We start from the raw sequence: 15,976 nt of genomic DNA, 5'->3' as shown, positions 1-15,976 counted from the left end.
AGATCATTGCTTTATGGTTGTCATTGTTTAACCTCATTTGGCAACTAAGCCCCACACAATCTACTACAATGAAAACTGACTCGGTCTCAACCAAAACTAGCACAGAATGAACTAAAGATATCAAGAGTAAAATATTATATATGTCTTGTATTCTTAATAGACATGTACTTAGTCATGTGATAACATACAATATTAAGAAACAAAATCCATTGAGGTGTTGCAGCTAGTTTTATACCTGATTTAATGCAGAGTAAACATTTTTAACCAAAGAAACAAACTCTAACAAATGTTTAGCAGATGGAGCCCTAAAATACTTTTTCATGCATAATTCAGAGTAGTTTATTTGTTTGGTTGGCTGTGAAGTATTTCTAATGATACAAGAAGATGGAAAATATATGATATGCATATAACAATGTAAACTTTTTAACATGGCAGGTAAACATTCAGTATAGTAGAGACTGACAGTTGTATATTAAATGGCACAACTTTTATTTCCAGAAGTTAAGAAACATTTTTAAAGTCAAGTTCTTGCAACACAATCAAAAATGGAAAATTGGTGAAGATCTTAATTTACTGTTGGGAAAACTCAATTCTAATGGAAATATCTCACTCTAGTAAAATAATTAAAACACTGCATAAAAAAATTGCTAATATGACCTTAAAAACAAATTGCTTGGCCTGTATAATGACGACACTTCTTTGAAATACGTCTAATAGGATATTCCTTCACTGATTTGCAGAGCAGGGTAGAGACAAAAAGAAATGAAGGTCAGAGCAAAAAAACAAGTGAGCAAACAAAGAATCTTAGCCTTAAAAGAGTTCTTTAAGTGCATCATGCTTTTAATAGCAAAATTGTGATTTTGAACATCTCCATTTGGATACTGTTGAAAGAATTTAAATTTTATACATCCCTCATTTTTTAAAAATGATGTAAAAGATTCCAGAAGACAGAACTGAGATGCAACTGCCTGAACACACTCCTTGAGATTATTTTTACATTGTTTACACTATACCTAATTTTATTCTAGGGGGGGGAAAGAAGGGGGGAAAGAAAAAAATATTCTTAGACATGACTAATATAATCTTCATGTAGACATACAAGCTATCTAGACACATCCTGGTTTTCTCATCCCTAGCTAAAAATTCAGGAAAACTCATCTCTAGACATCCTCACTGTAGATGTATAAACTTAATAAGATAAACCTCAGACCTGCTACCCTGCTACTACAATTCTACCTAAAAGTGATATCTAAATCCTTCTGGAACCTGGAAGTACATCCTCCATACAACATCTAAAGACTCTGATTCTACTTTTGGAGCACTCCTAGCAATGCAAGAACAAGGTTCTTCCTGTACAAGCATGGATTGCTTTCAAATCCTGGAGTCAAAGACAGAGAATTCTTTTGAGCCTTTCCTTCCTCCACATTTTTCTAGATGGGGTATGAAGTTAAAACAAAGTATCCCTGACCTACTGGCTGGATGTGAGAAGAGGATATGCAACGAGAAGCACTTTCTGCCCTTCCTGTACAACTTCTACTGCTCTGCAGGAAAGACTCCTCGACTCACTGGGTCAGGGAGTAACAGCAATAGAAAGTGACTTTGTAGCCATAAGGTATGTCCCTCTCTGCTCCAGAGGCAATCTGTGTACCACATGTGATTAAAAATACTTAATCAGTCTTGAAGTTTCATGGCAATGCTGTCATCACAACCTAGGTGAGTGCCCTTACCGCTAGGGAATATTACCCTCTTTTTGATTCCCTGGATTTAAAAATGTTTATGACTCAGTGGCACAGTTTCAACCAGAAGACGAAGAGCAATTTTTTTTTTTTATTCTCAGCCTGTATAGTTTTCTAGATCTTGATTATGTTTCTCAACCTCCTGATGACATTCTTGCCTCCTTTAAACTAGCTTGTAGATGGATGGATTTCAGTCTTCTTTAAACAAAAAAGAAAACCAAATAAAAAACAAACAAACAAAAAAACCCATCCAACCAACCAAAATACACGCACAAAAATTAGGCACCAGGAGGGGTTGCCTGTGTCCATTTTGTCCACAAACTCTGCTTTTTCCCCAGCAGTAAGGAATGAGATTGTGACTGCGGTCAATAGCCAACGTCAGAAGATGGAAAGCATGCCCAAGGGCTCAGTCTGTAAATACACAATTCTATCACTAATAGGCTTCCTTATTTTATCTCTTTCCTGACTAAGTATTCCATTCTCTTGTAATGACACAGGCTCTTCTCAGGAAAGTTGAATGCTAAAATTTAAGCCACAGCTTACATTAGAGGATTGGTGCCTTATGAGTGATCAGCAGAGATCTACAATTTAATGGCAGCAACATTTCAATGAATAGCAAAAATTATCCTCCAGTTTGCACTGCTTTCAAGATATAAAAGGAACTTTGGCTTAATCAGAAACAATTCCTCAAAAGACTCCTACAACACTGCTGCATTTTGACTGGTTTATTTGAGACAGTTTAATGGTTACAAACTCTCTCTTTTTTTTTTTTTTTAATAAGAAAAGAGGTTTTTAAACCATTAGATCAAGATAATTGTCCATTAAGATATGATACTTTAACCTCTAAAGGTCAGTGTCTGGATATCAATGGATGGTCACCTTGATTCACCTTATGGTGTAAACAACCTTTGATGCAAAGAAAGGGTTTACAGTTTCATAAACCAGACCTAGATAAACCTGCCAAGCCAACTTCATAAAGTGAAATTACATTTCTCGTCATAGATCTAGAGATCAAAAACACAACAGACAGATAAAACTGAACATAGGTTTAAAATGTGGAAAAAGGCATCACTCTACATTGTCTACTACTAAGTGCTTAAAAAATGATGAGCCAAATTGTCTGCAGCATTCATATAGTGTACATTAATGCAGCTGGCTGAGATCTGGTTAAAGAATTTTATCATTGTCATTAATTTCCAGAAATGGCAGAATGCCATCTTGCTGCTAGGGATGGTTTCTCCTGACTGAATTTGTTGAAAGATAATCAAAGAGGGTTGTCATTCAGTAGCCTAAATCTTAGTATCAGAGAGAATGTCTCTTTATTTTTAGTAAGTACCACAGGGGAGAAAGAGCATAAAGAAGCTCCTTTTGTAGAATAACATGCTTTTTAAAAGCTTGGTGAGTGATGACATGTCACTGGATGATGGTGCTTTTCATGTGTATCAGACAGGGAGGTGTTAGGGCCTAAAATTCCTATTCTAACAATTTCCCTGGAGCTTAACAATTATCTAGACAGTGGCATTAATCAGTTACTCCCCAATACCCTACATATGACAGTGTAACATTGAAAATTATAAAACAAACAGCATATTTTCCTGAACCTGTCTGTTTGGCAGGAGGAGGTATAACACAAAAGATAAAAATAAGGAAAAAATGAAAGAAGTTCTAACACAGAGTACAAACGTCTATTATTCTTTTTATCACTATCAGTACAAGTAAACCATTTTTAAAGTTTTGGACATTTTTTCTTCATAGATTGATTTTTTATTTGTGTGCAATGAAGATCATATTAAGACAAAGTTACTCTCTTGCATCCTAACTTCTGTCCATAAGGGTTTTGAGATTCTTTGTGTCTAATAATTTGGAATAAATATTGCTACCCAAAGCAACTTTAAATCAAATTCTCTTAAAGTAAGTGTCACAAAAACGAACTTTGCCTCATAATTTCAACTGCTTCACAGTATTTTCCACATAAATCAGGTACAATAAAATATTATTGCCATAAATAGACTTTATTATTTGATCACTCTATACTACTATTTGTAACTGAGGTGACCATACAGGCTGAAACTGTTTTCTCCAAATTTAGGTTTACTTTTCAAGGAAACTACCTCTGTCACCATTCTTTCATAGATAAGACTAACCCTAATCTACATAGTGAACCTATCATGATTTATATCAAAGAAAAAAGTTTTTTAAGTATTCAGGAGATGCTGTATAAGCACTGCCAAAGCCTATAACCCACTTCCAGCAAGGTCTGCAATGTTTCACAACCTTGACAGCAAAATTAGAGATGTGAGGATTATCAAGACAGTTTTTATCTTACTAGCCAGAATAGTGTAATCTTCAGTGGGACTCTGGAATTCAGTATCTTTCCATATGCATGAGAAACCTTCAGTTTCTGAACCTTTCATTGGCACAATCTCACTTCTCACGGTACTGAAATAGCAGGTTAAAGCTATTGTGGGTAGTCTTAACAATTTACAAGATCCTTGGTTTTCTGTAGAGGTGATGTAAATTAAAAAACAAAAAAAAAGGTTTGGGAAAAGTGATACGATCTATCAACATGTTTCCAGGATTCCCTGAATTTGCAGTTTTAATGTCCATAAATTTGGAGTCTGCAGAGCCTGGCTCAGGTGTTCTGGTCTTCCAGGGAACAAAATGTGTGACTGTTGCTGTCTTAGACCCAGATCTTCAGATTAAGATCTGTCACCTGCTAGATGATGATTTGTGACTGGTCTGTTTGGTGCATTCACTCAGAGGCAAGGGGTCCTGTATTCTGTGGGCCTCCAGCAAATTTCCACCTGACAGTCTGACAGTGAAGGATACTGCTGCAGAATACGCTGCAGAACAGCTGGGCAGAGAGGTGAACTCATTCCTCCTCATCATCTGCAGTTTGTGGCAGACTCAGAGGAATCAGCAACTCGTGGGGTCTCTCTTCAGGTTGGAGATAACCCCAAGAAACTGTTTGCTCCCTAGTGGTTCCTAGCGCACAGTTTTGCTGAGTCAGCCTTTCCTCAGGCTCACAGAGTAGCTGCTGGGCTCAGGCAGGGTCAGCTCCTCCTGGAAGTGGCCTCTGCAGAGCTTATTTTATATGCTTCCCAGGCAATGCCAGAGGACACAGAAATGACAGAGGAGATGAAAAGACCTGTCTTGTGCAAAGAACTCTCATGTCCTAATGTTAGTCAAAACCACCTATATTTTAATATCTCTATTAGAACATAGAATATTGTAGCTATGTTTGCCCTCTTTTTCTTTCTTTTTTTGCTCATTCCAATATCAGGTGACATCTTCTGTGAAATTTTCAACATTGTCCACATGTCTGAACACCCATATCTCACATTGCTACAATGTTAAATAAACTATCACAGGCAAGTGATGATTCTCACAGTGATGTGAAGGCTATAGACCATATTCCCTTAGCTCTCTGCAAATTTTCAGTCAGATTTCAGTGAGCTGACACCTATCTCCAAAGGTGCAGCTTTTTCTTTTTTCTTTTTTTTTTTTTTTTCACTGACAATAATTTCAGATGAGCTAGGACAACTCTATTTTTAAAAGGCAGGAACCTGTGACATCCAGTCCCCCGAGGGGGAAATATTATTTAAATAATTTCATGCAGCCTCCTATGTCTGCCAAAAGAGAGAATAAATATAATTAGAAAAATGTGACTAATATCTTTCTCTGAATCCCCAGTGTGTATCTTTTTTAGCCATCTGTTCTCTCTCCTCCAGGCCACAGTGCTGAACTGTGAGCACAGATCCCACCTGTAAACCTGAAGGGTATTTTTTACCTCCTAGTGCAGGGGGATCATCTACACCCTGGCTTTCCATCTCCGTCTACCTTCTGTAGAAAAAGTGCCTTATTGACTAGAAAGTGCACTTTTACCATCTTACCAGTTCCAGCATTTTTTTTTCCTTCACTATTCCTGGCAGAGAAATACCAGATGCAGAGAAGGAACCGAGAAGAAGAGTTAACTGACTTGCTCTGGGCCATACAGGGACTCTGTGACAAACAGGCTGCCCAGGGAGGTTGTGATGTTTCCTTCTCTGGATACTTTCAAAACTCACCTGGACGTATTCCTGTGAGGCCTGCCCTAAGTGATCCTGCTTTTGGCAGGGCTGTTGGACTCAACAATCTCTGGAGGTCCCTTGCAACCTCTAATATTCTGTGATTCTGTGATTGTTAAATAATACTGTAGAAGAATACATTTCCATCTGAAGCTGAACTCCTGGTTTAAAATGACATATTATACAAACAGGCACCATGCTACAATACTGATGCTTGTTAAATGATAGATTGTAAGTCAGTCTCAAAGTACCAGAGCAGCACATTCTCCTTGAGTCTTCCTTGTAAATAAATTGTGAATTACATATATCCCATCAATAACCTGTTGTGAAAAACAAAACTTATCCTTGTTAGATCAGGCCATGCCATGACAAAAGTGGTATATTATGCTCCTCATTTTATTTTGCTAATAATTAATTACCAAGATCTGACATGCCATCTCCACAACAAGAGATACAGTACCGAAAGGTATAACACAATTGCAATACAGGGAAGGTTTATTCTAGGCATTAAATCAAACAGCATTAACACAGAGTATGAAAAATACTGCTTTGTTCCTAATAGAATCTTTCTTGAAGGAACAATTGTAAAAATGCATTTCAGATTTTAGGGCTCATGCCAAAATATTAAATGTTGTACTAAATTATATTTTGAAAAATATGAGGCTTGTGCCACAAACAAGAAATAACTTTTATTATTTGGGCGGTCTTGGGTGTGCTTTAATTTCTTAGGTTTCATAATGCAAAGTAAATCCTTGCTAGACTTTAAAGATTAGCAGAGTCAAGAGGCCACAGAAGTCAAATCTTTTCACAAAGATCATTTTTCACTTTCTGGTTGATGAAGGCAAAATAGCCATTATGATCAATATGACAAGAAAATGAAAGGACTGAGTGGCCAAAAAAATAGGTGGAAAAATATTTGTGAGGTGTGAATGTTTTACAAACATAGATTAGAGAGATGGAGGGTATGACAGAAAGGTCATATTCAGGAGAGAGGAAAAGAGAGTTGTAAAAAAGTGAACATTGTAATACCTCAACCAGGCAGCACAGAACAGCTGTTGTGCCTAACAGAACAAATAATTCTTCTATCTGTAGAAAGAAAATAAATAATAGCAACATAGCTCTTTCTGATGGAAAGAAGTAGATGTGAATGTCCTCTCAAATGCTTCTGCAGAAATATTTGTGCAAAAAAGTTTTGAGTAAGCTGCATCAGAGCTACGAGAGCTGGGGGATGCTCAGCGTCAGGCACCTGGCTACAGTTTGAGCTGCCCACCCACTGCAGCAGCAGACACATAGGCACCAGTGCCATGCCCCAAGGGGTTCTTGGGCCACATGGTGAGGACCAAAAATTCGGGGTGTATAGATCCTGCTGCCATGTCGAGTGGCAGCCACTGTCACTGAAGAAAAGTACTTGGATTCAAACTGCAGGCATCTTTCTTCCTAAGTTTATATAGTACATTAAATGATGAAATAAAGCAAAGAGGGAATTGTGCCACATGAGTGGCCATCTGACAGCTTTTCAGTTACAACATAAACAGTCCTGAGTGGTTATCAGGGAAATAACTGAACAAACTTTAGCAGCATACCCAGGACTTTGCTCCCTATAGAGAACTTGCAGAGCACATACTTGAGGTACACAATCTCAAATACAAGGTGCAACATGCATAAAAATAGGACTTCAAAGAAAGAGTACAACATTTCCCAGGACAGGCATCCGGATATTGTGGCAAATGGAATTTTGCATGAAACTGCAGCAGAAAAAAATAAGATTAAGTCTAGGTTTTACAGACAGAGAAATATACCATATATCACAATACATTTTTGCAGGACAAGTTCAATAGCTCCCAAGAACCAGGTCACAACCTTAATGCTGGCTGAATGAAGCTACTGCGTTACTATTATCACAGATCATTTTTGCAGCAAACAGATTTTAATACATTATAATATTGGAATTAACTAGTCTTTTCTGATAAGGAACAAGTCATCTTCTATTATCAGGCAGAAAATCATCTTATTATTTTCCTGATATGTTCTTCTCTGGTACAATCTGCCAAAGAATATAGCTTGATTGCCTGTAGAGTGGAAAGAAAATGTGTCTGGAAAAGATGCAGATTAAAATGGACACAAAAATTAGACCCAAAGTACTGTAGATTTTCCAAGGCCTTGATAAGAACTCAGAGACAGTTATATTTGGCTTTAGGTGCTCAAGCCAAAGTTTCTTCGCATAAAATGAAAGATCCTATTCAAAAAGGTTAAACAATGGCAAAAGAAGACCAATTTTAAATATTTATGATGCATACTACGTTCATCAGTAGAAGAATAGGTATGGTAGATAGATAAACATATTTTTGTAGGATCCTGTGCACTCAGATATGACCAAATCTTTCATTTTAGCAACTGGGCTATGACCATAAGGACATCTGTATCAGGGTCTTAAGGATTTGTGGGGTTTCTGAGGGTTCAGAATTAGGTTCATATATATATATATATATATATGTATGTGTGTGTATATATCTATATCTATATATCTATATCTATATCTATATCTATAGAGATATCTATAGAGATATAGAGATAGAGATAGCTATGTTACATATGTATCATGGAAACATGACATTCACTACATAGCTCTCTACATTTTTTATGGCACATGCAATGTTAGATTGTTGGCAACTCGTTTAGTATTTCACGTCCATGACTCTTGTTCCTAGACACACTGCTGCAGGTCTGTCCTTTACGTACCAGTTACCAAATTACAGTCACAGGCAGATCTCTTTACCGTTATCTCTCTATTTTAATTACTCAGTACTATGTCCTACAGATGGTAGATAGCACTTAGCAAAAAGGACAAGGAAGTGTGCATTCAGTGTAATTAACAGAAACTAGAGGTAAGTCCCTTGCTGTGTAAGAAAAAAATGATCTTATCTAAAAATGTTGACAGCCTACCCATTCGTAGATGAAGATGGCAACATGTACTTCATATTGATTCTTGTATTATAAAAACAGAAAAGGTGTATCTTGCCCTCCTCTTGGCACATTTTCTTGACTGAGATTCTCTTCTAATGCAATGATTTGAAAACAGGTCCTCCTACACAACAAAACCTGAAGGCTAGTAACTGCATGGTTCAAATCAGCTACCCACACTCTCTAGTTCCAGTTTCTGAAAGGGCATTGCAGCCTGTTTATCCTGAATACCCCTCCACCAGGTTCCCCTCTGAGTCATAGTCACAGTAGCAAGACTGAAAGAGGGACGAGCAGCACAGCTGGAGCCATGGCTTCCAGATAAGGTTGTCCCATGACAGCTGGTCAGGGACAGCATGCAGAGATCTGGTGTGGTTGTCTACCGCTAGATGTATGACCCTGAGGATTTCATAGAAATGGCTTTCTGTTTCAGGAGTCAGTGGGACTTTCTCCTCAGGGTCTCTGGAGAGATCAAAGAGCAGTGGAGGATCATGCCAAGTAATGAATCCATCATGGCAGAAGCACACATGAGAATCATAGCAGCCATTGGAGTCTTCAGGACTGAAGTTTGGAGTAAAGAAGAAGACTTTCCATACAGCCTCACCTGCAATATACAGACACGAAACAGCTGGTGATAAAATAACAAACTAAAAGCTCCCTAATTTTATAAAACTCTAATTTACAGCATGGAAAACCAGTCTTTTGGTACAACCTCACTCTGTACAGGAACTGCAATACACTGAAAGAGTAAAGCAAAATCGAAAAAACAAAATTAAACAAAAGATGATGATTTTTATGCTAAGCATGTTTATGAAATAATTACGAACACTTCATTCCTGTAGAAGAATTCTGATTAACTAAATCATGGAAGACATTAAAGAACTTTGCATTTTTACATTAACAGTGCTAAGAAGATTTGCATAAATGTTTACTAAGTCAAGGATGATATATATTTTAATAAGTCTTCTTTAAGACTTATTAAAATATATATTTGCCCATTGATTGTGCCCAGACACTGTTGGACCACATCTGCTTCTTATTTTGTTCATCAAAATAATTTAATTTTTACTTCTTATTTTCTTCCTCTTTTTGTTATGTTAATCTATTTCCCCCTGACACATGCTTTCATGCAAACACCTAGAGACAAGTTTCTCGGTTTTTTAAGGGTGATGACCTGAAAAGGTATAATGGATGCTAAATCCCTGGCTTAGACTTCTAGATGTTTTTTTCACAAAATAAGTAATTATTACAGTAGTGCAATTTTTAGGTGGCATTCTGTTCTGTAAACCAAGAAAAAAAATGTCTTTTACAGGTTGGTCATTCTCTCATCTTAATTCACTGTGTACAGAAACTGAACTGTCTGCACTACTGTAATTTCAGTCAGATTTTTCACCGTTTAAAAATACATATTATTTCCAGGAGTAAGAAAAGGCAGATATCTGCTGGTTCCTTCAAGAAGCACTCTTGAACAGAAGGAACACTAGAGATTCTGAAAATACTTAACAAGAAAGGAGGAAACAAAAAATGGCTACTATTTTCCTCAAGTACCGCATAAGAGACAGGGAAGGGAGGAAGAGACAGGCACTTCGAGTCCCCCCCACAATCAGGGAAGCATGCAGGTCTTCAGAAACAGCAGAGAAGAAAATTTCTGTAGTTTACTCTTAATAAAAGTAGGATACTAAATGGCAGAGTTCTGTGATGTCAGACTAACTACCCACTTGAGTATCAGACATCAGAAATATGTCTTAACCAGTAATTTGCATTTCTCAGCAACTTATTGCAAAAACGCACAATTTTTTAATCACCTCTCTTTTTTTTTCATTTGATTGAGTTTTGTTAAGTCACAGAAAGCTTGCCAATCCAGTAACAGATTGTCCCAGATTTATGTGTTCTAGAGTGGTTAATATTCATTAATCAATTCATCAGTTCAACAGAATGGAAGGCACTAGAAAATGTGGGAAGGGCAGAGATGAGCTGGTACCTGCCATGACGAGACTACATCACACTCAATTTTGAAAGATAAAAATTGGTTTAAAAGGAAGAAATGTTTCAGTGGACTAAAGTGTTACAGGCTGCAGTTCTAGTCGATAGCATGAATTTAGACAGCAGATGACCTTAAGATTCTTTACAGCTTCTTCCATCCCACAGCATTTTTCACATTATAAGAGATTATACCTTTAGGAACCAATTCAATGACAGAGCCTGGAGACTTCCAGTTCACTCAGTCTGTACTTAAATCAGGGTCGGAGGGGTGATGGTTATTGTTATTATACACGTTAGACTCAGAGAAGCCTCTGCATGCAGTTTGGAAGTCAGAAAATTCAGCTTTAAAGGCTGAGTGATACAAACTTTAAAAGGCTCAGACTTTGACAGCAGCATTTACATGGTCTTTCTGGGTAAAAGGGAAAAGAAGGGGAAGAGGAAGAGGAAGAGGGAGAGGGAGAGGGAGAGGGAGAGGGAGAGGGAGAGGGAGAGGGAGAGGGAGAGGGAGAGGGAGAGGAGAGGAGAGGGAGAGGGAGAGGGAGAGGGAGAGGGAGAGGGAGAGGAAGAGGAAGAGGAAGAGGAAGAGGAAGAGGAAGAGGAAGAGGAAGAGGAAGAGGAAGAGGAAGAGGAAGAGGAAGAGGAAGAGGAAAGGGACAACATTTTGAAAGATTGGCTTGATATTTGAATTCCTTGCTGTTTTCTCAGAATTAAAATAAGCAAATTCTTAACATTTCCCCTTAATATATCTTTGAACTTACGCTTGGAACATTTCTCAGGGCAGAAATATGCCTCTCATTTACTGAGCTCTTGAATTTACATTCTGGGAAGGTATGGAACTCTACACTAAGCATTCTTTTAGCCTCTTAAAAAAAAGTGTTTAATTGGCAAGATGGACAATGTAGAACAGAAAAAGCCAAAGGGTCTTATTAATTGGTGCACTGTACTCTTGCAGACCGTGTAACACTTGCCCCGCTTTAGAATTTAATTCATGGCTCTATAACACCTTATGGAAGAAGAAAAGAAAAAAATTATATAGCTATTATAATGTCAACCAAAAGAAATTCCAGTAAGGCCATGACACAAGAACTTTGTAGTCAGGCTGTCTTACCACACATTTATCTTTGATGGTACAGTTGTGCTGAATGACACTGCTAAGAAGTCTTCTGTCACCTTTTTATTTGGTGTTGGGCACTGTAGCACCCAGGAAGTTCAAGGGCTTATAGATAGCAGTATAAACTTGGGCATTCTGAATTAAAGCAAATTGGTACAAACAGCTCATAGAGGTAAGACATGGGGAAAAGAAAGAAATAAGGAAGTCATACCATGTTTCCCGCCCCTCCCCCTCCCCCCCAACATAGAATTTTTCAGGTTTGACTGCATACAGAGTATACAGCATGACGCAAAATCATTCAGGGTGTTGGGGACAGGGCATGCCACATCTGAATCATGTTGCTAGTGTTTTGAAGAGCTCATGTTAATTTATCAGCTATGTAGCTATATAATATCATAATCATAACGTGCAAAACACTGAGCTCTGGAAGAGGAAAGTTTGTTATTGTGCAATATTCATCACCTGTTGTACTGCAGTGATGTTTCAGTGAGGATCTGGAACTTCATGTTGTGCCAGAGAAACAGAAATGCAGAATTTAAGCACTGATTTCTTAAACAGTAGAAAGGTAAAACATATCTGTCAGTGTCTGTGGCTGTGGAGTGTAGTATACTAGGAGACATAAAGAGCTGTCAGACTTCTAATCTGTAAAGCTGATGAACTGTATAAATCTTGAAATTAAAAAAAAAGCAAGCTCTCTCACAGTCTCTCTCATATAAAAAATCTCATTTTGTCACAGGGTTAACTACGGGGATCAAATTAAACTCTCAGTAATTAATGATACCTTTGTCCTGCAAAGCATCTGGATATTAAACTCTCTTTTTATAAAAAAGTTAACTATATGTCTCTTCCTCAGTGTAGTTAATATTAAAATTGTCAGGGCTCCCCCACAGCCAAGTAGATGAGGTCCTTCCTAAAACAGCAGGCAACCTCTAAACCTGCAGCACCCTTCAAGATCCTGCCCAGTGCTTCATATCTACTTTATTTAGCATTAATTGTTCCTGCAATTCTCCAGCTCCCTGAATTGTCTAACAATTTAACCTATTCATAATAGCTCTTTCCTTCACACATTAATAAAAAGAAAAGCCACAGAAGTTGTATATATAAACAGTGTTAAATTAAAAAAGGTTGCAATTAGTTCAAGCAAATCTTCTATGAACATAATTATTCAGAGTTCAATCTCCCTAAAAGACAACTCTTCTCTTTTATTGTCCTTCTATTTATCCTCTCATAAGTACATCTATAGATCCAAAAGGCAAGTAGCAGCCATGAGATCAAATAAAATTCTCTCAGTAAACTATACTAATATTTCCAAGATGAAGTAACCCCTTGGATAAGGATGTAATTTCTCTTATAACAGCATTATTCTTAATCACTAAGGGTTAAACGCTGTTTTCTGATAAGAAGCTCCTGAAGTGACTATAAGCTATTGCTGTGTTAATGACTGGACCTCATTTTTACTGATTTAATCTATGACAGTAGCTTTAAAGGTTTGTTGCTACTGTCATCCCCTTTGTTCATATTCTTCTTCTTTTTGAAGAACAAGCTCAACATATCTGTTCTTCACTGTAAACTGGGGAGCTGGTCTTTCCTTGACTTCAGATGCCTTTGAGAATAGCCCTTTAGGCATGGTGTACTGATGGAAACTGCACATAGAGGTTTCCTGTATCTCTTGTGTGCTCTGGAAGCATTGATATCTCCCACGCTCTATCTCCTGTTCTTCAACATTTCTACACTTGACTATGACATTCTTCAGATAACTTCTGTTATTAGATTCAAACTTTTCTTCTCACTTCCTGTATCTTTAGAATAATTTAGAATTGTTAGGTTCTCTTCTAATCTTATCTAAACTAGATATTGCGTATATGTATATATTCAACTCTACAATAATTTAACCATTTTTTCAAGACTTAGCTTCTGAAATTCTTGTAGAACTACATAAAATGTAGAGAGAATATTATCTGGTTATATACAAATAATATATTATTATTACCAATGTGCATTCCTCAAACAGCTAATGAAAATTACTGTTTGATTTCAAAATTTCTACATTTATTGTTTTTTTCAATACTTGTTTGTTTGTTTTGTGTGTGTGTGTTTGGCTTTGTTTTGGTTGTTAGGTTTTTTTGTTGTTGTTGCTTTGGTTTTGGGGGGTTTTTGGTTGTTGGTTTGGTTTGGTTTGGTTTGGTTTTTGCTTGCTACCTAGATACCCAGATACTTGTTTTAAGTATCTGGGTATCTTGTAATATTCTACTGTTACATTAGTCAAAAGACAGCATGTTGTGTCCTAGTGTCGGTGGCAAATAACAAAGAGATATTCAAAGACATAATGTTAGTTTATGAGAATCATAAAGAACTGAGCAGAACTGTGTAGAACATACTGCATTTCAGGTAAGACCATGAAAAAAAACAAAAAACAAAAAACAAAACAGTAGTAGCAGTGATTTGAAAATCTTAAGGATAGAAAATCCAATGTAAAGTATCTTCTCAAACAGAAAAGACTGCATGTTGGTGAATATCTAATAATCATACTGAATAACTGCTAGAGAAAAAACCACAAGGCAGTGTAACCATGCTCATGCTGCTGATTTTAAGACAGAAATCTTATGATTGTGCTCACTATCTAGAGTACGTGCTGTGGAAGTAGAGGCTTCCACTGAATTCTGTTCAAAAGTCAAAGTTAACTACTGAATGGTAGCAATTGACACAATATTATTTTACTGAATTATTAATGATCATCTTCAAAAAGAATTGACATATTATTGACAATACTTTCTTTTCTTATTGAATAAAATCCTAAATGGGAAGAATCCATTGGTATATAAACTAAAAATGATAAAATAGGAAGAGCTATAATGGAATGCTATCCCTCACATTTGGAAATCTTAATTAACAGCAACATGGAAGAATACATGTTGTCCTGAAAAAAACATTCCATGCACAGTAATTTGACACACATAATCCAGATGCTTGGTAAAGATATATTTGAAGAGTCTATTACTTGCTGAATGGTCCATGTAATTTTCAGTTTATTCAAGCAATAGTTGATGGCATGCTGAAGACAGAAGGTAATGTTGATACAAAAAAAAAAACCCAAAACAACTACTGGTCATTTCCAACTTGTATTGAAAAGTCCTTGACAACAGAACAGCCTTATTTTATTGACTGCAAGAGAAATAGTATTGATTTTCAAGTATTGACTTTCCACTAGAAAGTAAGACATACAGTTAAGCACCAAGAGAGGAACACATTTAAGAATGTAACAAAGCATAGCCACTTTGCTAAAGATGGAAAAAAAAAAACCTAAGAGAAACCTATTCAGAACTGTGTTTCGTCTTTCTTTCTGTCCTTCAAGAAAGCATTTTATTAACTGAAAATAGAGGACAATCATTACTCTCTTACATGAAGTGTGTGCAGTCATTCTGAGTGAAATGACAGATCTGCAAGATTCAGACAGCAATTCTCTTGATACCAAGCAAACGTAAGAGACAAAGCTGCAAATATTTTCAAACAAGTTTGAACCAACTGAAACCATCCCCAGGAATGTATTTAGAAATTATTTTTTCCAGATACTTAAAAAAAAAAATAAGGCCATAAAAACCCTTGACACACAGAATGCTAGTCAAGTGTTCAAAATAATTTATCTGAAAATTGATAGCACATTTAACCTTTAAACAGTGAGAAGCACAACTAAACCCAAAGCAATAATTATGTAAAGCTGCTTTACAAGTGGCATGCAAGATGAAAACCGAGATCTTCATCTGTTCTTCACATGACAGTAAGTGATGGATGAAAAGCTGGACATGAGTTGACAACATGGACTTGCAGCTCAGAAAGCAAATCATATCCTGAATTGCATCCAAAAAAGCATAGTCAGCAGGTTGAAAGAGGAGATTGTGACACTCTGCTCCACTCTGGTGAGACCTCATCTGGAGTGCTGTGTCCAGCTCTGAAGTCCTCAGCATGACAAGGAGAGGAACCTATTGGAGCAGGTCCAGAGAAAAGCCCTGAAAATGATCAGAGGGCTGGAGCACCTCTCCTATGAAGACAGGCTGAGACAGTTGGGGTTGTTCAGCCCAGAGAAGAGAAGGCTGCGGTATTGTCTTGTCATTTCAATATTAAAG

General features: G+C 37.0%; 1 protein-coding gene across 1 annotated transcript in view; it reads right to left on the bottom strand.

Annotated features, from left to right (window-relative positions):
• Positions 1-8,982: 8,982 nt before the first annotated feature.
• Positions 8,983-15,976, bottom strand: part of STS (steroid sulfatase) — a 76,793-nt gene continuing 69,799 nt past the window's right edge. Inside the window, exon 9 of the mRNA XM_054383300.1 lies at positions 8,983-9,365. Within this exon, the coding sequence (XP_054239275.1) occupies positions 8,983-9,365 (383 nt within the window). The remainder of the gene's footprint in view (positions 9,366-15,976) is intronic.

The sequence above is a fragment of the Indicator indicator genome, chromosome 1 (assembly GCF_027791375.1).
Source record: "Indicator indicator isolate 239-I01 chromosome 1, UM_Iind_1.1, whole genome shotgun sequence".
Taxonomy (NCBI): domain Eukaryota; kingdom Metazoa; phylum Chordata; class Aves; order Piciformes; family Indicatoridae; genus Indicator; species Indicator indicator.
This window is presented reverse-complemented; position numbering and strand designations above follow the sequence as displayed.